This window comes from Seriola dumerili, unplaced genomic scaffold (genome assembly GCF_002260705.1).
Source record: "Seriola dumerili isolate Sdu_G_001 unplaced genomic scaffold, Sdu_1.0 BDQW01000110.1, whole genome shotgun sequence".
NCBI lineage: Eukaryota > Metazoa > Chordata > Actinopteri > Carangiformes > Carangidae > Seriola > Seriola dumerili.
In genome coordinates this window covers 4795021-4819204 of record NW_019174365.1, presented here as the reverse complement: position 1 = coordinate 4819204, position 24184 = coordinate 4795021, and the positions used below count along the sequence as shown (strand labels likewise).

Sequence of the window (24184 nt, the reverse complement as noted above, 5' to 3'; positions counted from 1 at the left end):
ACAAGGCATATTTTGAACAAAGACACTGCAAACCGCTGTCACACTATTATCAAGGTAGAGAAAAACTGTAATCAGATTACAGCCTAATTAATGACTGCAGGGCAGCATTTTTCGTTTTAGTAGCGAGATAGAACAAATGTTCCACTATTACAAGATGAATGTAAGAACGTAAACACGATTACTGAAGACACTATAAATAATGAACTTTGCAACACGGCCTGATAACACATTTATCTTAACTTTATGTTGCAGTGGTGCCATGAAATCCAACAGCATGCTGAACTACAAAGTCCAGTACAGACAGCCAGCTTCAACACCTGATGCAAAAGCATAAATCAAGATTAATACAATGATTTCAGGTGCGTTACTGAATGAGCACATCAGTCAGCTGCTTTGAACATAACCAGTCAGAATGCACAGTGCAACTCCAAAGACGCCCTGGAATCTCACTGCCTTCAGGTCCGTGTCAGTGGAATGTGTTTAAAGCTCAACCTGATTACTTAAAGCCACAACAGACTTAAGTCGGGTTAAGATGGAGCCCTCTAACAAATCCCCGGTTTGTCACATCAGGCAAGAAATTGTCCGAGGTGAGGAAAAAACCGCAGAGGAGAGGGGACGGACAATTAACTTACTCAGTGCCACTCTCCACCATCTGAGTGAGCAGGGAGATGCCGTCCAGGTTGATGAACTCCTGGGCAAATGTGATGTCCCGGGATGCGTTGGCCAGGTCCTTCAGAGCTTCCAGTTTGGCATCCATGCTGGATGACTGGATACGCTCATGAAGCTGGACTGCTGTCTGGTACTGGAGGGGAAGTAGGACAGAGGAGAAGCAAAAGACAGATACATACAGAGATTCAGAAAATTGAAATGTGTCTGTGTATTCACACTAAGTAAATTTTCTTACATACTAAAAAAGAAAAAAACGAAAAATCAAAGAAACAAAACTTACAGGAGAGGTGGTCAAGCGAAGTATTGAGCCGTTCTTAATGTCATTGCGATTCTGTGGAGGATCACCAAGATAAAAGCAGAAGTTAGTCAGTTTATGAGGTATATTTTTAACTTGGATACTTCTACCTGCAGTTAAAAACAGATAACCAAACCTTTTCTGTGATGTAAAAATTTGTTGGGTCGGCAATCTGCAGAGCAAAGTTTTCATGGTTCCCCAAGGACCACCTAAAAGCCATTGGATGGAGAGGAAAACATTCCATAATTGGTATAAAAAGTGGAAACATCTTCTCTAAAATACAGTTAATATGATTCAAGCATGGAGACAGAGGCAGAGGGCTTTTGCAGGAAGCCCTTGGAGAATTATTTTCAAGTCCAAAGGCATGCATTTATGCACACATACACACACACAGTGAGAAAAGCAAATGTCAACTTACCCCTCACACACTTCTTTAATGATGGCTGAGAGAGGCTTTTTCTGTGGAGAAAGGCAAAACTACATTTAGTCCACAGCCCAAGCTTGAGTTCCTAAAACAACAGTCAGCTCAGAGTGGGCTGCAATTATTTTATATTACAGGTCTGGCACAAAGAGAGGCTGTTCTTCAGGACCCTGTATTTATCTAACTGTCCAACTGCTGATGTGGGAATCATGTCTGCTGCACAATTTCATTCATTCATTATATGTGAAACTCTTCTAGATCAACAACAGTGGTATTCTGCTCCAAACTGGTGGAACGCTATTGAGTGAAGTACCTTCACTCTAGTACTGTACTTACAGTAAGTTTATATTAGGGGCACTTTCATTTTATTGGAGTATTTCTATTTTGTTCTAGTACTACTTATACTTTTTTTTATTATTATATATAATTATTATATAATTACATATAAAACATATGATCAGTTTATGAGATATGATGCTTTTTGACTGCTTACACCTAACAGTAGGGTTGGTTATTGTAATGTTACTAGACCATTTTAAATATAATATTTTACTTTTTTCATTGACCAATATATGTGAAACCTCTCAATGCCTCAGAGTTAAATAAAGAAACTAAATAAAGTATCATCTAAGGTTAAAAATGTTCGATCAGAAAATGTCTGATCAAAGAATAAGCAGATGAACCAATCTGGCAATTAAATGCCAAAGTTTGATGCTTGATATTTTTCAATACTTAATGCTACAAACACATCTTGGTTATTTCTCAAAAGTACTGACATGCAATTACAAGCGCTCCCAAACTCAACAGACATTTGTTCAGATTTGCTTCACCTTGACTGGCTACAACAATAAAAATGCTGTTGGTATGTTAATGCATCAACAATCTGACCTGATATAATAACATTACACACCATTACTATATATACTTAAGTGATTTCTGTCTGGTAACACTTCTGTGAATACTGGATATTTACTTGTACTGTATTTGTATTTGTGTGTGAGTTTTTATTAAAGGGGCACTCCAGCTATTTTACACATGAAGTTCAGTTTACTCATCGCAAAGAATATTCAGCCTGTTGAACAGTTGGGAAATGTCTTCTGTGGCTCTGGAGGAAGCTTCCCAATGTTTGAAAGGAGACTTAAAGTGCTTAAGAGAAAGTCTGCATTGCAAACTGACTGTGTGGGGTTTGACAGAAGGGAGCTTTTAGCCATTAGGCAGGGAGGATCCAACAAAGGTGTATCAAGTTGCAAATTGGGACTCAAAATGCATAATGCATTTTTGGAGCTAGAGCTGTATAGAGACCAAAAGTCAAGATATCTTGACCTCTGCTCCGATTCCAGCAAGCATCCCCTCGGACTTACACAGACAGAAGTATAGTTACTTTTGCTCAAGTAAAAGATCTGAATACAGCACTTTCACTAGTGCTGCTCCATCTACTGGCCCAGGAGTCCCAGCAGTCCCTGTTTGGAGCCAAGACCCCCACTGTGCCAAGCTTAATCTTTTCAAAGCACACACGCATGAGCATGTGCAGAAAATGCACACAGTTACAGTCATGCACTCTAGCATAGGCATATGGTAATTTCATGAGCATCTACATACAACTCACTGAGCATTGTGGAGGATATGATCGTATTGCTGCTTCTCTGCAGTGAGAGAGGCTGCTTCGAAGAGCACAAGCTGTAGTGATGAAGATTTACAGAGAGAAGATAATGGTGGCAGGATGTTGGGGATATATGACGGGGAAAGAAAAATAGGGACGTGACAAAAGAAGAGGGTGAGCTGTTACATGAACAAAAGAGGGAACAGAGGATAAAACAGTGAAAAATAAGCAAATTGGATAAGATGAAGGAAAAACAACAGCTAACACGGGAAGAGGGAGAATGGATGATAATAGTGAGAGAAAGCAGGAGAGTGGTTGTTGAACAGAGAGACAGAGGGACCGGGGGGAAATAAAGAACATGGGGGGTGGGGGGTGGGGGGTTTAAGGGGTGTGTGTACACTGTGTGTGCACAGTGCCAGTCAGTATGTACTTAATATCTGCTAGTTCGCCACTGCTGTCATCCTCTGGTTCTTTGGGACTTACAGTATGCTGCCAGACTACAGTGAACACACACACACACACACACACATAAATAAACATCCAAAAGTCTGCAATGTCTTAAAAGCAAAAACTTGTGCATTTCTTCGAGCGATTCCTTCTCTCGAACACGATCAAAGCTTTTTCCAGTGTGGACATGTATTAATAATAAAATAAATACATTTAAATGTGTGGACATTTAAATGACAAAAAAGGTAATAATCTTTTACCACATGTGTAAAGTGTTGTATAACTTATTTCTCAGAACACTTCCTGCTGCTCCGTTTAATTCTGGCGTCGTTAGTAATAAGCTCACTTTGATCTAAATATAAGGAAAAGTGGTAAAGATAAGTTAAATACATTTTCTGAAAAGTCTTTAAACGTCTTGCTTCTGTATCACCAGTGCAAACATTGGATCTTTTTCTCATGGTAAGTTGATTTAATGTGACTAGATTTATGCATTGTTATTTTGAGTTCTTGCTTGATCTGTGCTTATATTAGTGCATTATCCAACAGGTACAGATCAGGTACTCCATTAAGTACCCCAGTTGAGATTTCAAGTGCTGTTTTTTCCTTTGGGAATTGAGAAAATGTTACATTTAATTTGACAAAAAACAACAGTCTAGTGATGAGTACAATATGAGAGGTTTTCACCTTGTGCATTGGCATAAAAGGTTTTGTGAGTCTATACCATCTGTCAGCTTTTCAGCTCAAAAATCTCCCTTTTAACTGGGAGGATAACAGCACTTCATCTCTTTCTTTCCAAGGTCATTCGATCACAAGCAGATTTCACCACCTAGGACCCATGACTGACAGGAACAATGTCTGCACGTCTATTACAGACATTTTAAACCATTATTACATTCAAAGATGCATTTATTGGATATTTTTCTACTTATTTAACGTTTTAATTTTACTGCTCTTACAGAGTCATTAGGTATGCATGGAAAAACATCGCTAAGAGGCAATTAAAAAAATGAATTCATTCATTCTTATATTGGGGCTCTTATTGTCAAATGCATTTTATCTCTGTCTGGTTTACAGCAACGATCACATTCAACTGCAGCAGTGAAACATGTCTACGACTAATTTGTTACATGTGATCATCCTCAGCGTTAATTATAGGAAATGGACAATCTCGATTTATAAGGAGAGAAAAATGGAAAGAAAAGAAACATTACGAATAAAAGTTATCAAAAAACACTTTGGTTGGCTCTTGCTTGTTTCTGGCTGCAGCAGGCAGATGTTTTCAGTGAAAAAGCTCTGATAAACCCACTGTACACTACTACTAACACTACTGCCCAGCTACAAACTGAAGACAGACAATTCCATCAGGAGCTGGTGAAGACCAAAACAGAGCTATGCAGGGTGAATGTTGGACTAATATCAGGCAGCCAGACAAGTGACTCCTAATGAATGATGATGTTGCTCTTATTTGCTGGATGTGTAATTAAGCCGCTGTTTGCTAACAAGTTTGCTATATCAACTCAAAAGGTGGCAATACGTATATCAGTGTTTTATTTGCAGCTTGTTTCCGCTGCTCCAAGTGGTGAAACAATGTTTTGTTTTGGTTTGTGTTGGTCATAGAACATTGTCAGATATGACAAAGATATTTCTATAACCATCAGAATTGTCTACACATCTTTACAGGGGTTAAATGTGTATTCAGTCATATACCACATATACCTCTATAACATAGCTTTATAATTCCATAGAAAACTGCTTCCTCACAACAGGCCTTTACACATTGTTTCCCTTCAGTTTGACTTAAATTCTTCTGTTTGTTGCTGCTGAAATTCTCATGCTCATTTTCAAATCTTTTTTTTTTTCTACCAGCAAACAGAAACCCCATCACCTTGTCCTCCCACTGTTTCTCTATTGCACTTCTGACAATAACCAATTCCCTAGCGTCCCTACACAAATGTTGGACCTTTGTGTCTATAGGGATGTTGAAAATTTTTGGAAAGACAGAAATCACTGTGTGATCTCTGCAGACACACATAAACACAGACAGAAACAGCCGTACCTAAACACACTCAAACTAACATGGCACAGGAACACACACACAAGCACAAACAGCAATCAGAGATGCACGAATGAATCCCCATACAAATGGGCACAAGTACACACACACACACACACACACGCAGAGCTGTCAGCACATTGAGCACACACACATGCATGAATAGTAACAAGTATGCATGTTGCCACACAAACACACCCACACACAATTTCACTTATGCAGAGTTGTACCCACCTAAACAAACAAACAAAACAAAAAAAACACACGCACACACACAAATTCACATTCACACAGACGCACACGCATTCTCTGGGTCTCAAGACAGCTCGAGCAGCTGAAGCCCACTCCCCATCGCATGACTCAGACAGCCATATGCTGCTGCAGGGCCTATTGTACAGAGGAGATGCAGAGGGAGGACGAAGAGGTGGGGGTTGGCGGTGGAGGACAAGAGAGGAGGAGGCACAACGCAAGTTTCACAGTTACAACAAAAGACAGGGAGGAGGAGTGAGAGGGGGAACGAACGAGGGAGAAAGCAAAGAAGGAAAAGGAGGAGGAGGCAACAGATAGGAGGAAGACAAGAGAGAGATGACAGGGAGAGATAAGAGAATAAGAGAAAAGCGGAGGAAGGGAAGGAGCACAGGGGGGTTTAAAGAAGTGAAGATGAGAGAAAGACCAAAGAGGAGCTAAAGACATTTTACAATTGAGACTGCAGGAGCACTGCTGATAAGGGGTCATTAAATACAAAAACTACATCCCTAAATCTTCACTTAAGTGCTTAAAGCACCTTGCGGCAAACCCAGAAGCACATGTTCTCTGTAGTTCAATGTTTCATTCAGTGGCTCAGCCATTGAGAAGGGCAATCATGGCTCCAGTTGCCACGGTGACTCATAGCTTGTACAATCATTAGCCCATCCGTGAGTCACACACACACACACACAGAGAAAGAGAGAACAGGCCATTTTACAATCTGGATGTGTAATCAAACAACGCAACAGTCACAGTCACGTCCCCCCCCCCCCCACACACACACACACACACACACACACACACACACAAGGTAGTCGTTGTTTTAGCTAATTATTGGCGTCCACTGACACGCAGTATGGCAGACACCTGTGGATTCCTATTTGAGCCGTGTTCTGGCACTCATCTGGCCACTAATCAGGCAATCAACACGACAATAAATAACACCAGAAAAGTAATCAGTCCCATCTAAGATCTTAATAGTCAAAATCGAATCCAAATGCTTGAGATGTTCAATAGAACATCTAAGCATTTTGATCTTGAATTTCATCCACTATATGATGCAAATCACTGGAATTTGTTGTGATGCACTGAGGTGGTTTGATGGCATTTTCTCAAATCCAAATCCAACCCTGAATTCCTTCTCTAATCTAATTCTGTTTAGCAGTCGACATTTATAAATGAATGGAACTCAGAGATTCAGTTCAGATCTATCTGAACTGAATATAATCTATAATCTTATAGATATAATCTTCTGCCTTTGTCATTTTAACCAGTGAAAATTACAAAAGCAACATTTTGGGGTGGGTCAAAATGTGAAGCATGACCCCAGTTACTGAAACCCAACCCTGTACGCTGATTTGATTTCTGCCACGATCATGTATCAGCCAAACATGACTGATCCACCATTTAATAATGTTTCTTAACTACTTTCCTTAAACACTTGGAAATTTTGTTTCATACATTTTTATTTTTCTGACAGTACCTGGGATAATGTGGCTTGTTTGATTTCAGACACATTTATGGTACAAGATTGACGCCATTAATTACAGGGGCATCACATCACATTCAGTGAAATGTCTTTAAAATTATGTCAAGCTGTGGCTGTGTTGGCTGTTAAACATCTTTAATTAAGGCACTTCCTTTAGGGCTAATTAGTATAATAGTTAGGAACAATGAATATATCAGGCACCAATTGAAGGGCAAGTAGTGTGTTTTGATAATAACGCAGCGTCTTTGTTCGTCCATAGGCACCCACCTGGTCTATCTCCATGAGCTTGGGGAAAGCCCCCGGCCACTCAATGGCCACCTTGACGATGTCTGCCGGCGGCGGCATGGCTGCCGGGGGGTTTGGTGCGGGTCTCGCTGCCTCACACCTCCGTCACTACTACTGGAAGAAGGTCATCCAAACCTGCAGGACAAGAGAGAAGAGAAGGAGAGGATGGGCAGAGAAATGAAGGAAGAAAACAGAGGAGGATGGGGATAAAAAGAGAGGAAAAAACACATTAGTTAAGAACTAGGTCTAGTTATTTGAGATGATGTTTGCGTTCATTAGCTTTCTTCTAAATCCAAAAAATACTCTTTGCTGTAGTGCTGAAAAAAATGGGGGATGACACAGCACTGCTCATAAGCAAGTGTTAACTTCACATCTCATGTAGAAAGTATTTAACAACTCAAAGCAAATAATTCACTTTCATACAACATTTAAGGTTCAGAGGAAATGAGTCAACTGACCTACTAACTAACCGTCCAGTTTACAGTTATTCATGCACATATACATACAGCACAGACTCTGGCTTCTTATACCATCACACCCCTCAATCATCTGAGGTCAGGCTACCCAGCTATAAGTCACACCCTTCTATCATCAGTGCTAATATAGAAACCTATAATAGAACACACTGTCCTGTTTGTGGGACAGTTGACCTTAAAAACTGAGCTCTTCATGCAAATTTCTGCAGACACTGGTGCTGAAAATCATATTCAAATACACCATTCAGTTTCTTACACCCACTTATACAAAATAAAGCAGACAAACAGATTTTTCATTCGTTCACCGAGATCATTTTTTCCGGCGGTAGGCCAGTTTAATTTGTAGTTGTTGACACACAGAGCGTTAGGACGTGAGAGAGGTGAAAAGGTACAATGTCTTTAAAGATCCACTGTATTTCACTGGGAGCTAGCCTCAGTTCAGTCATTTAAACGCAGCAGAGACAGACACAAACTGCACAGCAACATCTTACTACTACTTCAAGAAACAAGTAGTTCTGCTTCCAAGTGCATTTGGACATTTTCACTGTGATCAAAGTGCAGGAATTCCTGCTGTTTGGGAGATAAAACAGCACTCTCTCATTCACTGAAGCGCAGGCACAGATGTAGTAGCACTTTAGCCACAAAGGCAAGTGAGCATACAAGACTCAGCAGGGCAGTTTGAGCAGGTTACTAGTCCAGAGAATTTCCCTCTGTTCAATGTCACTGGATTAAAGGGGCATTCCACTGATTTTACACATGAAGGTCAGTTTACTCATCACAGGGGCACAAAACATCCACTGAAACATTTGCATAATAACAATATAAATAAGGATGATAATCATAATAATGTATAATATTCTGTTCTTCTATATGATTTAATCAAATCTGAGAAAATGACTCAAGTGACATCACCTGGGTATTTAAGGCTTCGGTTTGGAGACTATAAATTAGCTCTCTGGTTTGTATCACTGTTCGTCACACTGTGTGTATCCTCGGGTCATAAGACATTTGGAAAACCAATATTTAACATTGGCAGGAATGTGCATCTGCTTGCACATTTGCATCGTTGTGCATGATACAAAATAAACTGCAACCCGCTTGTAAAAACTAGGAGCAGTGAAAAAAATCCCACAGAGTACCGTTAACAAAATTGTGCTACAAAGTGGAGTTTGAAACATGTAGGTGCTTACTGGGAGGGGAGGCTCGTTTTATTACAAGTTTTTCCATTTCCGTCCTGAAACTCCCCAAAACTTTATGAAAGTGTGACCTCAAGTTGCTGGTGTTGTCTCTTAAAAGAAGAGGGTGTGAAACAGGGGGTGAGTGATGCCGGGAGAATAAAAAGAGGAGGGAAAGGGAGAGATCAGAGGAGGGACGGACAGTGAGTGAAAAGAGTGAGAAAGAGCATTTTTGACATCTTGTTTCTATTGAGGCGTAGAAGTGAGGTTCTAAGAGACACAAGTAACTACAACCGTCATTTTCTCTTTTTTTCATTAGCTAAAAAAAAAAAAAAACACAAGTGAAATACTCAAAACAAACTGAACCGTCTGCACCCTGGTTTGTACGCATAGCAACAAGCTCAGCAGCACTCGCTCCTCTTTCATGCGAACACACACATACTACAAAATTGAGCCTGTAATCCTGGGTGGCTCCTCCCTGGTTTCTGTCCCTGTGCAGAGGACTCCTGAGAGGGCACGGGGGAAAAAAGCATGATATCTGACGGAGGAACAGGCAGCCTGATTGACCTCAACCCTGTGGCTTTCTAAGATAAGCCAGTTGGAGGTCCCATGGTGGAAAAACATTCAAATCACAGTCCTTCCAAACCACACAGGAGGGAGCTGGCTAAAGCCACTTCTGTGCGCTCGCAGGGGGTCTAATGAAACCCACCACTCCACAGTTATCAAGTGGAGAATGCAGCATAGATATCCCCAAAAAACCAACTGAGGAAGGCATCAATAATTTATTTTCCCAGCCTGTCTAGAAAGCTTGGATCATCCTAGTTCCTGGTGGAGAATCCTGTTTACATATTTAATCTCAATCCATAATGCATAAAGACAGGCTCAGACTAATTCCTGGGGGACAACTATTGAGCAGAAAGGAGTCAGTGTTGATATATACAGCATGTCTGCATGAGCACAGGCAGAACAGTGAGTGATGAAATGTGTGCACACAAACACTGACCAAAATTGTTTTTGTGTGCATGTCTGCAGCACTGTGCGAGTGTCTGTATACATGTGTGTGTTTGATGAGCAGGTTTTAATTTAAAGATAGTAATGAGACTGGCCTGGCGCTATGTGTGAGTCACCCCATAATAATCCACATAGCCTTTATTCAAGGGCTCGTTGCCATGGCAGCCGCTGCATCAATAGCTCGAGATGTGGATGCATCTTTCTTTCCAAAGCGCGTGTCATACTCAAGTCACGTTTGTCACAACTCAACAAAAATGACTCACTCCACCCCTCTGCTTTTGGATTTCACCAGTGAAATATGAACGAGTATGTTCATTGAAGATTATGGTGGTTTTGTAACGTATGTTAAATACTTTCTTAGACACTTCAGTGACTTTCAGCTGTATATCTCTCTGTCTCCTTCCTTCTCTTCCTCTCCCCTCTGAGAAACACTGAGACAGCTACACATCTACACGAGCACAGTCCTGCACACGTTATACTTCATAGGCTAACTGCCGAAACAAACACAGTTTAAAGAATATCAGCAGCACTGTATTCCGTTTTGGAATAAGAATGTGTTTTACAAATACGAGCCTTATTATACATAAGCAGAGAATGTGTGATTATGTGATTCATTCAGTTGTCAGACAAAAGCATATCAGTCATCTTCTGAAGGCAAATTATCATCCCTCTAAACACTGACTGAAGCTACAGAGCAGCTGTCAGTGAAAGATATAAAACAGCCAATCTTCAGACAGACTGTCAAAATTTTTAGTCATGTTATAGCAGCATGGCTCCGGGGTATTTTAATGTCAGTCTGTTGGTCCACCACTTTTGACTGAAATCTCTCAACAGCTATCGGAGGAACCGCCATGAAATTCTAACTTTTCCTCCAGCTCTACCATGACGTTCACATTTGTGGTTTTGAGGGAAAAGTCTCAATGAGCTGGAGGGATTGTCATGAAATTTGGTAAAGACATTCATCATGTTCCCCCTCAGAATGAACTGTGCCTGCTAAACTAATGACATCCCTGTTAACCTCAGCCGCACTTTGTGCCTGGCGCTTATTAATTCATGTTAACATGCTATCACACTAAGCTGAGATGGTGAACATTATACCCACTCAACATCAGCGTGGTAGGGACAGCACCCTCACAGATGCGCTAACATGGTTGTAGACTTTTTTTTCTCCATTATTCATTATCATTATTGAATTTATCGAACTCTCTCTCAAAAATCAAGTATTATTGTCAACATTCATCAAAATTGGCGGCCCAACTTCTGACCCCCTGTTCTTAATGTGTTTGTGCCCACATACTAGGAGGGATGATTTCAAACACTTCAGATTGCTCCCTTTCAGTTTGATCTCTAAATAATGTGGTTCAGATAATCAGTCCAAAACAATTTGTTTCAGATATGTGTCTTTCTAAGTTTTTCTTTCCCAGTCTGAATTTGTGTTGCCACGTTCCCGTATCTCAGCAATTAATTTGACAAGGGCAACACTGTCATAACAGACAGAAATAGCCAAAGTAACAAAAAACAAGAGACAAATTGCAATAAAGAGAAATCATGCTTTACAATGGAGAGTGCCAAGTTTAATTGTGTGTGAAGTCAAAGCCTCTTGACTGAGGATTGGTATTTGGTTTTCCCGTAAAGATGGTGTGTATGCGTCTGTACGTTTAGTGTGTGTTCCGAGCACCTTGTCATCAGCTTCTGAGAACTACAGATGACTCAGAGATGGACGGCCTTGAGGCTTATTGATTGGACAGACACACAAACACACACACACACACACACACACACACACACACACACACACACACACAAACACACACAGTAAATCCCTTGAAAACGGGCTCAAATGTAATTGAGAGACACAGCGGTTGGACACACCAGCTCACCATGAGCAAGGCTACAAATGGTCCAGTGCTCATTTGATCAACATGTTTTTCCTGCAATCGACACAACACACACTGCTCCAGGGAACGACTTCTGAGAAACAAGGTTTTCACACCAGGACTTTCTCAGGTGTGTGTTTGTCTCCATATATTGTCTCCATGTCATCATGAGTGTTTACTATAGTCTGGCGGGCCGTGTATCCATTTCCAATCTATCGCTCTGGCATCTCTTTACACAGTAAATGGAGCCTTGTTATCGAGCTAGCTGCCGTCAGATCTCATCACACCAGAGCAGGTGATTTGCTGCAACCTGGTTCAGTTGCGTGTGAGCGAGTGTGTGTTTATTTTCACTCTGCCAGAGGGTTAAACAGGCTAACGGGACACAGAGCTCACTCCATCTTTTTTTATTTGCAGAAGAACGCTCTCGTCAGTCTTTCAGGATCTGACCGCGCTTTCCTCCCTCTCCTCTTTTCCTCTGTTCATTCATTTTGTCCACCACATCTGATGTTTCATGCTTCCGTTAACCTCTTTTACTTGCCAAGTTCCTGTCTCCTCAGAACATATTTTCCAGAATCTGATGAAAAAGAACATGAACCGGTAGAGAAAGAGGCTCCACTCTCTCTCCATTCATTTGTTTGACATACATTTATAATCCTTCCACTGGTTTAACTGAACTAATGTACTGTATGCAATAACATGCTGCCAAAACCATCAAACCACAAGTCTAACTGGGCTCTAGTCCAGCAAGGTATTGCAACTGCTTTGTGTGTGTGTGTGTGTGTGTGTGTGTGTACGTGCAGTTAATCTGTCTTCAAACATTCGCCCACCTGCTGTAACCAGAGAGGCATGTGCCGCTGGGTTACAGTGGCTATAATTCCTTAGGATTAACTCGAAAAGAGAGGACAAAAACTAAATCTCATGTTACCCTCAGAAACCCGTGATCCGATCTGCAGCCAGAGGTTGAAATTAAAGAACAAAAACATCAATAAAGAGCGGAGAGAGGGTAAGAGGAGAGGAAACAGAGAGGGGAGAGAAGTCCTGTGATTTGTTGGGCAGCAGGACAGTGCTGGGTTTCACCTCAATAATTCATGATGTGTAATGTGAGGGTCACATCATCTGTAGAGGGGAAAGGGGTTAGAGAGAGAGGTGAGAAATGCAAAAGAACAATAGAGGAGAAAGGGAGGGGGGGGGCAGACACTGACAGAAAACATGAAATAATGACATTAAAAGAAGATTTAAATAAAGGTTTGTAGTATGAAGGAAAAGCGCAAGTGACAGAAAAGAATGAAAAGCAAGACAGACAGAGAGGTGAGGGAGAGACGCAAAACAGAGCAAGTGAAGAAAGATGAGGATAAAACAACAAAAGATAAACATGCAAGAAGGCCGAAAAAGGAAAAGAGGATTAGAAAGAAGACAGATTTCAAAAAGGCAGCTGTAAGACTTCCTACATTACAACTGGAAGTGAAATTAAGAACTTATCCAAACTGGAAAACCAAAAGCTGCATATACAAGTAATATGGAATATGAGATGTGGTTTCAGAAAATAACGCTGGCGTCGTTCATATTTTACAACAGAGCAATTTATAACATTTGCCTCATTTCATTTCCAGCACTGCTACAGAATCCATCAACACCACTTTCTGATGGCATGAAGCAGCTTTCAAAGACTTTTAATTAAAGCATCTCTACAATGTGTGTGTGTGTGTGTGTGTGTGTGTGTGGGGGGGGGGGGGGGGTAAAGATGCCTGTTTGCTTTATTTAAAGGATTTTAACACTTTGAAGTAATTTTAATTGAAGCTTTTTAAGGATTTGCTGATGGAGAGAGACAGACAACGATAGAGAGAGAGAAAGATAGAGAGAAAGAAAGATTGTGGGTATGAATATCAAGGGGAACATGATCTAAGTGAAGCACAGCCTCTCCTGCCAGCTCCTCCTGGGACCTTTTAGTAGGAACCCTAATTGTGAGAGAGAACATGAGGCAGCAGTTTTTACAGACAATGTCAGGGTGACCAGACCAACCAGTACTCAACCCTGATGAACCTCAGACTTATAAGAATAGAAAATCCTTTGTTGGCACATTTACTAAATTGTCATTCTTCTCTTTTTTTCCCCTCAAGCTTTAATTGCCACTTAATTTTGAGCAGTCTGCACAGCATGATACATACTAAACACAACACTTTAGACCTTGTGATCTGCCATGAGCTTTGCCCATGTCATTTTGTCACATGATATAGACACTGTCAGTTTATTAGGAACACCTAGCTAAGACTAATGTAGTCTGCTACATCAATCCTACCTTCATGAGGGTTACAATGTTTGTATTGAAACTGTGTTAAAGAGGTGTTGATTCAGCATTGTGGTGGTCGGTGGTTAAGTTGAAATGTTTTGTGTTATGTATGGGGGTGTGTGTGTGTGTGTGTGTGTGTGTGTGTGTGTGTGTGTGTGTGTGTGTGTGTGTTTCTATTGTTCTATATGTATATTCTATATGTATAATGCAATACAGTCCTCCAAACTGATCATGTAGTTGAAACAAAACCTAAACATGAAGGCAGCATTTACTGCAGGACTACATCAGTCTTAGCTAGGTGAAAAAATCTAAAAGTTACTGACGCTAGATCACATATCATCCCTTCTGACAAGATTATATTTTTGACTCACTGGCGTCTACAGTTGGGCCAGTCTTACTACTGGTTTCAAACAAGCTGCAGTACAGCCACTTCTTAGAAATCCTGACTCACCCCAACGATTCTATTTCACGCTGTAATTATCATGGCTTTGGAGGATATTTTAATCTGTTATTCTCATAAACAGGAACACTATGTAATCAATTACAGAATACCAAGCATGCTAACAATAAATAGTCATTTTAAGCTCCTTTTAAACCGCAGACCATGAAAAACAAGCAGCAGCACCCTGAGGTCACCCTGTCACTCAAAACCTTTTCTTTTTTTCTTTTCTTAGACTGTAAAAAAAATAAATCCTCTTAAATTTCACATCCGGCTCTGGTGTGCTTAGAGTGGGTACCATCAAGTTTCACACCATCAAGTGCATTTTGACTGTGGGAGTGTATATGCTTCAGTATGTAAACCCTAGCAGATTTATATGCAGACATTTGTGTCTGTGTGTCAAGTAACCTATGCCCTGGGCGGATTTCAAAAGGACCCATTCTGGCTCTTCATTTGATGCCTCTACAAAGGGCCTGCCTCACCGCAGGGGCTTTTGTGTGTGTGTGTGTGTGTGTGTGTGTGTGTGTGTGTTTATGTCTCGACAAAAAGTGCACCATCCTTTATTTGAGGGCTGAGACAAAAGCCTACTGACACGGTGTAGAGGAACACGTTACTGTCGCTTTGAGCGTGACACCTTCACGCACCTACACACACACACTTACCACACGATGGTCATGTTACACCCTTGAGGAGAGGCGTGTGAATGTCAGAAACACACACACACACACACACACACACACACACAGTGGTTCCCGCAACCTTTTTTTCCTCAGACATACTGACATATTAACTAAAAATGTTGGTTTGGTTAACTTTGCAAATTTGTTGAGCTCTACAATTTTTTCAACTCTGAAACTGCAGTAGTACCTACTGGGGTTCAAGTAGCGCTGATGTAGAATATTAATGCAAAAAGACACAAAAGAAGAACATGACAACAACTACACTGAAACGAAGAATCTTAAAAATGCCACACACACACACACACACACACACACACACACTAAGACAAAGGGTTGACAAAATGGCTACAAATAAAGGGGGAAGACAAAAGGAAAAGGAGGAAGGCTGGGGTCAGGATTTAGAAATATGGCCTCTAGATTTAACCAAGGAAGGAAGTGCCGTGCTCTAAAAGCCTCAAAAAGCATGACTATATACCAGCGAGATACAAAGACAGCATTCAGACCAAATGATTGCTTGATAAACGACAAAGCACCAGATGATTTTTGCGAATTCAGCACAGCATCTTCTGACATTTGGCAACACTTGTGTGTGACTCTCAGCAGGCCTCTATTTGTGACAAACCCGCCCTGGTTCTCGCTACACCTCTGCAACCAGGATATCCTGTCAAATGTTAGTACCAGCAACTCCGAACAACTCTGTACAGCAGCCAGCCGACCTCCTGCCGAGGCGGGAACCCACTATATTGGGACACAGAGTCGACTCCCTGCATTTATACTGAGCACATATAAAGCAGGAACCTACTATATGTGCGCCTTCGGATCTAACACACGCACAGGACAACAAGTGAAGCATGGAACTACAGTGTATTGCTGAACATTGTACAAGCCCAGCCTAAATAATTGCGATAGCGTTGCGAGCAGAGCAAGACAGCAATTTGAAGTAAACATGCGAGTCAGAAACAATTAGAGGTACTTGGATGGCATTCTGCAAACCCAGATAATCAAAACACTGGAACGTTTAGAGACGAGGAGACAGAAAAACAAAAGAAGACACTTTCCAAAAAAAAAAAAAACACAGCAAAATTAGGCCTGCAGGCACACAACTAATCCATAATGTGTATTTTGAAGTAATTACTTTCCAATGCAGCAGATTTATCAGCTGTGTGAGCATGCTCTTTCTTTATCCCTTCCAAAATCATAAACTACTGACACCACATTTCCACCGCCCCACCCCCCACCCCCCAAAACCATGAGGCCACAGCGTTCAACTGTCTTAAAAACACATCCGTTCTTTGACATTTCCATTCTTTTCTGGTTAGATGTGGAAAACCAACAGCGAGACGCATCCCGGATAAGCCAACAAGCATGTACAGTACATACCAAGACATTTACAACTCCAAGATGCAAACATCTAACCACAATGTTTGTGCCCACTGGTGACACACAGGAGAGGAAAAGAGGCAGGAGATTGAACAGAGCCGCACCCTGAGGCCTACTGCATCCTGTGCAACATGAAGAAAGAGTGAGAAATACTATGAAGACGTGAGGACTCACCCGGAAAACTTGACAAACAAGCAGCCACAGTAATTTCTCCCCCCAGTCAACCTGCTTCTGGTGCAAGCAAAGCAGATAGAGGAGGCAGCTCTTTTCTAAGCTAGTCTAGTCTGAGTATCTGGCTGCAAGTGAAGTGCCTTCAGCATCATTAGCTATAGACAAAGACTTCAGACCTCAGGCAAAAGAGCTACCAAGAGAGTGCAGAGAGAGACAGACAGAAGGAGGAAGTAGGCGTTTGTTGAGAAAAGAGGAAACAGGTCTGTCAGCGAAAAAAAGCGGCAAAATTCAAAGTGAAGAAGACAGCAAGCAAGAGGAGACTGCAGACATCTAATGTTAAGATTCACATGTGAAGGAAGACAAACCGTGCATCTGAATTATCACTGTAAATTAAAAACACAATTGAGCTGCTGGGATTAATTAACAGCAGCTAAACCTCATAAATATCTCATTAGTGTCCACCTGCTATAGTGTATCACTGTGAGATTACTACTGGGGCCTTAAAGCATGTTCACTTAGCTTAGCATAAACACTGCAAAAGGCGGGATTTACATTTACATTTACATGTTCTCATTTGGTGGATGCTTTTATCCAAAGTGCGGGAAAACACCAAAGCATCAGTGCAGTAGGAGACCTTGATTAGAAACCTGTTTCTAATCGTCTAGCTGCTGTAGCTTTACTTTACAGTATCAGTCCTGTCATCGAACTCTTTGCAAGAAAGCAAATAAGTGTATTTCGCACTATGTTGAACTACTGCTTTAATAAATAAATTTAAATTTTACACAGAACATCGCACCACCATAGCCCACACTTTCACTTCCACCACTAGGTCTCCCAAATCACCACTGATGCAACAAAGCCAGGGTCTACAACAGCAGCAGGGGTGAGTCAGATGGTTTGGGCTGTCACAAAATAGCACTGATCATGAGCTAAGAGGCTGAGTGCCCAAATTTAACATTTACTGTTTCAGCCGGGTGATGACATCTTCACTTCAGACTGAGAGCTCAACGGACCATCTGTGCAAGTGTCACACAAAAACAGATGTTTACTCCACCCAGGCTGAGGTCAACTTTGGTTCGTATGAGACTCATAAATGCAAACATCCAGAACTTTTAGTTCTGAGTCGAACTCCCACTGAGCCTCACTAAGACGAGTATCCAAGTTAGCAAAACATTTCAAGGCAGCAACACCAATGTAAACAGAACAAGCTAATAGAAACGTATCATATCCTTGCTGAGTTTTTTGTTTTAGGATATTAGAGAAAGAAGACAGGCCTGTAAGTGAACTGAGAGGTCATGTGAGTCATAAGTCATTTTGCTGAAGCCAAACATGCACGCCATGGAAAGCTGAGGAAGTGAAAAAAGTTTAGAGGACCTCTGTCACTAATGACTCCCTGCTAGACTGTGAAAATATTTGTGTGAGCGACACACAACTGTCTGTCAGGGAAACTTTAAGAGTGAACAGTGCTGAGTCAGAGAGCTCACAGGGGACTCTGCCCAGCTCCATGTCAAAGCTTTAATAATCTATCCAAACTATCTAAGCTCCCTCGTGGATACCCCGACTCTGTGTACTCCTTCAGCCCAATTGACCCATCCAGGACGCTGCACCACGTCTGTCGTCAACCTTTCAAAATCCCTCCAAGCCCCCCCCCCCTTCTGTTCTCCCCTCACAGGCTGCTCCTGCCAAAATTCAAAACCTATATGTTTGGGTACAACACTGTTGAGGAATTTGCATCTCACTCCTTGGAAGCAGTCCAGCCTTATTTTTGATATATGGTCGAAAAGGTAATTTGTATTGTCATTTGTAATTATATCACCAAACCCACTGAGCTGCTTGAGTCTAATCCGTTGCAATGAACAGAATAAACAGAATCACTTCATGTAGCCATATCCTGGTGGAAATGTCTGGAACATATTAAGCTTATGGCTGGAGAAGTTTCATGATGTTTTGCAGCAATTACTTGTTACTATTTTTATGACAAACAAAACTTCAAGGTGACCACAGCTGTTGTTCTCTGTGAGCTGTTAACAGCCAGTTTTACAGCCTACAAAAGATGAGTGGGTGATACCAAAGAGTGGAGTATCAAGTCTCCTCTGGAACCACTAAACCCTTGTAATCATGACCTGCTATGTTTACATGCATGTCTTGTGTTCTGGGTTTATAAACTCCATCAGCAGATCTAAAGAAACACAGGACGAAAAGGGTGTTTTTGAGTCGATCCAGGAGCAGCAGACTGTCGTTTGGTCAGAGTACTAACCTGTCTACAGCCGTCTGTCCTCGGCTGTTTGTTGTTCCAATCAGAAACTATTTAGCCTTAGTATGCAAGACTGGTTGTGCTGAAGCAATGTTTGCAAGAAAAAGGTGAGAGATAATTACTAACAAACATGAAGAGCTGAGTTTTTTAAAATCAGATATTATTGACTGGCAAAACAGGGAATCTTTTTGCTAGTGCAGCAGTGACTTGGGGGGCAATTATTTATTTACAAGGCATGAAAAAATATGAATTTGTGCAGCAGTAAGATACTGGTGTACAGAAGTACAAAATATATTAACTAGATATAAACTGTAGCCTGTACAAAAACAAAAACTTAGTTAAAAAATAACATACTGGATATCACATTTCAGTAAACATGCTTCTACTTACTCCTCTAATACCAAGCTAGTAATTAGCTCCTGGAAGAAGTCTCTACGTATGGCTGACTAGCCATACGTAGAGAGGTTAGCAAATTCCTGCATCAGCCGAGAAAGCGAACACAACGAGGATGTAGGTGAAGGGGTGGGCGGAGCGGGAGTGCGAGGGTTAGGGTTAGGGGAGGGGAGGTTTGCTTTTGAGTCTCATTCTAGTGCTAGATTGATATCAAGAATTTGCATTTTGTACCTTTAAAATAAATATACTATCCGATAAGTAATTACTTACTCTCGTCATTCTCGTTACAAACTAGAAACTTGTTTGAGACATTTATTAGTCATTGTAGCAGAAGCCTGACTAATAATCAAAATATGTTGACGATTTTGGTTTGACTAAGTCAGCTGTGGCCCTGACCCCGGCCCACACTACTACTGTTTGCTTGTAATGTTGGTGATTCAGGAGTTTGAGCTTATGATTACACTCAGCTGTAAAAGGCTCTAGATGAAAACTCAAATGTAACAGCAGATTTGGAATAATATCAATCAGGTTTTGACGTCATTCAGTCATTTAGTGTTTCATAACCCCTTCTTTCCCATTTTTTCAAACACAAAATGAATTTGCACATTCCCACAGTCAGCTTGCAGAGGAGGTTGTAAGGCAAAGATAATTCCATGACACCTCAGGGGATCATCTATTATTCAAAACCACATTCAAATTTATTCCACTTGAAGAGGAGTAACATGCTTTACTTGTAATCATCAGACTCAAGCGGTTGCGATCCATGCATTTCAACATACAGTGGTCCGTGTTGCATATGGTTACTGTGACTGACAGGAATCTGGGCCACAACATCTTGCGAAACAACATCACACCAGATCCTGCTTCCCAAAACAACCCTAAAAACAGAACGATAACTACCTCCTTTGGCCTTGCTCACAAAACAACTGCCTGTGGCTGGCTGCTAAGCTAACATATGCTAGTTGTTTTTATGCAAATGATTAAACACTAGCTATTAGCCTGCAGAAATGCAGAGACCCAGTATTCCCACACTGAACAGGAGACTGGGGGAGAGGCAGAATTCCTGCTCATTAGAGTCTGAGGAGGAAGTCTGAACTGGGTAAGATTTACTGGGGGCAACCTGTAATGAAATTATCATGGACCATATGTAATAACAGACCATTCCTATTCGATCTCCATTGAATTACAGTTTGGAGTCCAGATCATCATCATTATCAACACTTCTGTCTGTATGCATATGCTGTTCTGCAAACCATCAAGACAAACAGTAATGCATTATTATACTACAGAGATGTAATAGCATTTTACAGAAATGGGACATGTATGTAGCATAATTTCCTTCCTTTATTTTGTGGACAAAGAAATGGAACAACATTGATGGTTAAAAACGGACTTCCCCTGTATTATATAATATCAGTGAAGACCACAGAGGCTTAATAGGTGCACAACCTGCAAGCTATAGCAGCCATTTAAATGGAGCAAACACTCCTGGGTCTATCTCACTGTATTAAATGTCGAGTAGAGTTACACTGTTAGTTGGGTCTCACTGCCCACAGGTTGTGCAAGTATCCTCTCATTATCCTCTGTGATAGTTTATAATCGCAATAATTGAGACGTGGTCACACGGGCTAATGTGCTGCTGACTCCTCGTTCTCTCACAGCCGTTTAACACGACACAGGTTTAGCTGGAAATGGGACTAAACCTGTGTGTGCGGCAGACAGGTGTCAAAAAAAAAAAAAAAAAAAGCTTAAACTTGGCAGCTTACATGTATTCATGCAGTGATTATGCTGACGTAATAAATGCCTAGTTTAGAACATTCTTTGTACATAGTTCTATGCTTTTGTTTTTGTTTATCTATCATTTGCAACGGTGTTAATTACCCAAATCCTTACACTGTCTGTGCACAGCTACAGTCAGCAAAGCAGCAGCAGGGCACACTCTCAGATCATGCCATTTTCTTTTTCTTTTTTTTCTTTTTTTCTTTCCTCCCCATCTGTAATGTAACAAGAAAAACGAAAGCAAATATCTAAATATCCAAACAAGCTCATAATCGTCTTACCACTAAAGCTCATGAATTTGTCATTTCACTCAACTTTTTACACCTTGGAGTTTGTACAGATTAAACAAACTTAATATAATGTGTTATCCAGAGAGCTTTACTTCAATATAGCCAGGCTAGCATGTCTTCTATATTTCCACGCCGCGCTAACCGTCTGCTAGCGACAGCTTCATATTGACCCTTCAGATATACGAGTGGTATAGATCTTCTCACCAAACTCTCAGCAAGAAAGTGAATTAGCGTATATCCCAAAAATATCACTGTTCATCATCCTCACTGTTCCCTGATCAGTCTCAACTCACGATATTTCGGGATATTTAAGTGCTTATGAAACATTACCTGCACCATTAAAATACCCCAGTGTGTGTATTTTAATCCTGTGCACTTAAAGCATGTGTAGAGCGTTATGTAAGGTGACTATTACACATGTTGTTTTTCCTCCATTGCCTCACTAACTGAAACACAATAGGCTATGTGCTCTGTTCACACACACACAATCTCTTTTCTCTTTAGATTTAAAAATAACATGCCATCCTCCCCCATTACATAACTCAATATCAGTCAGCATCAAGGTCGGCAGTGAGAGCTTAAAAACAGAAAAGAGGAACACAATTAGGTGTTTACCCTGGAAGCCTTTTCACTGCCAGTTAGGTGTGTGTGTGTGTGTGTGTGTGTGTTTGTGTGTAAGTAAGAGAGAGAGCCCACAGGCTTAGTGAGTCACTGACAGTGTGACCTTCTGCTCTCAGGCTTCGCAGCCCTGTTGGAAACAGCCTATCCAGGTCAAACACCCACTCTCCGCGGTGTATTTCTTCCAGCTGACAGATATAGGAGGACTGAGTTATGGAAATACTGTCTGATCCACTGTTGTCTTCGAAAGTCGATCCAAAGCCGGAAATTCCTGCAGCAGCAGGAAACATTAACATCGCTGGATTCTGGCTGTGATGAGAGCAATCAACGTACCATGTTGTGCACATGCCGACTCGTGCAATTAGCAAAAAGACATTAGTATCTATTTTAGTGGCAAGCAGGCTGAGATGCTTAGAAATAAAGATTTACTCATGAGTACAGCTAGTGTTACCATGAAAGAGACCGCACCATCACAGTCTCCTCCAAAGAAATTCAGCACACTCCACGACTCGTCCAGCCTGATCTTCACCAGAAGGCTTTTACGGACCTCAGATTAAATTCTGAGGCTGATAACAGCGGTTTCTAAAACCTTAAATTACCTCAGCTTTACCCAGAGCAGAGATGCGGGTTAGGGAAATAGAAATGTCAGCTATGCTATGTGCGTCCCCCCGCAGACTCCACAGCGGCTGGTCTGGCTGCAGGCCCGTGGGGTCTTTGGCGTAATCAACTTACATAGCTGGACCATTAGGATGAAGCTGGAGAGAAGAGCCTGGATATTTAAAGGAACAGACTGGGATCAGCTATGTGACTGCTTTTTAATACTCCAAACAGCCACAGTGTTTGGATATAATCATCATGCTGACAATGGAGGGGATTCAACCAAGCGTTTACTCCAGGCTGACACTGGCACTATATTATTTTATAAAGACATAGTTAAGCAGAAACAGTTTTGTTAGGGTTTCAGCTAACAAAGGAAAAATGTATTTCCAAATTGCAAGAGGCTAGTAGTTTGAAATATCGTATGTCCCCTAAACTGAGTTTTACAATGATCTAGACTGACTTTTCACAGTGGTGTAGTGTTTCATCAAACAAGAGGGTATTAAAGAAAGAAACCATTAAGAAAATAGTTTGATATTTTGGGAAAATACACTTATTAGCTTTCTTGCCAAGAGTTTGATTAAAAGATTGAAATCATTTTCATATCTGTTTATTCACTAATTAACATGTTAATAGCTCGTTTCTTTAATCCGAACAAAAACCAAAGAGTTAAAAAGAGACAAGTTGCCAGGCAACCAGCGGAGACTCGAGGAAGTCATTGCACCCATCCAATAGTCTGATTCCTAACCCCACACAAAACCACAGCTTATTCCTTTTACAATTTGGTGTAGTTCATCTTAAAAGTTCAGATAAAAATCAAAGTACTCTCTTTTAATACTGCCCCATAGGGAAACAGAAAAGATTGAAGAGTGGTAAGAAGAAAAGAAAAACATTTTTCCCCACTGTGGGATCTTAAACTTTCATCATTTTATCAAAAGCAAAGTTGGAGACCCATTTTTCGATATCATGAAATATCAGTCGAGTGGTAAAAAGTGGAGCAAACTGAAGAGAGTGAAACGAAATGCAACAAAAGTGTGCATTGTTTCCAAAGACACAACAGTTTGTGATGTAGCAAAACATCAAAGTGAAATTCTTCAAAAGCAGCAAAGAGTGGGGGCAGCGACAGGGAAAGGTTTGACCACAGCTTCCCCCCCTGACTGATCACTGCACACAACAATGATTGGAGCCTCTGGGGCCACGCTTCAAGGAACAAGCCATCCTGAAAAAGATCAGTGAACCCCTATCTGTGTGT

General features: G+C 41.1%; 1 protein-coding gene across 3 annotated transcripts in view; it reads right to left on the bottom strand.

The window, feature by feature from the left end:
* Positions 1 to 24184, bottom strand: part of LOC111223159 (engulfment and cell motility protein 1) — a 98565-nt gene that overhangs the window by 58927 nt on the left and 15454 nt on the right. For 2 of the 3 annotated variants that reach the window (XM_022747190.1, XM_022747192.1), the window contains exons 1-6: positions 17005 to 17202; positions 7488 to 7640; positions 1383 to 1423; positions 1101 to 1173; positions 950 to 1000; positions 633 to 802 (exon numbers count right to left, since the gene is read on the bottom strand). In XM_022747190.1, coding sequence (XP_022602911.1) covers positions 633 to 802; positions 950 to 1000; positions 1101 to 1173; positions 1383 to 1423; positions 7488 to 7565 — 413 coding nt within the window. In that variant the 5' untranslated portion in view covers positions 7566 to 7640; positions 17005 to 17202. Of the gene's footprint in view, positions 1 to 632; positions 803 to 949; positions 1001 to 1100; positions 1174 to 1382; positions 1424 to 7487; positions 7641 to 17004; positions 17203 to 24184 lie in introns of those variants that run through there. The other variant, XM_022747191.1, reaches the window with a different exon arrangement.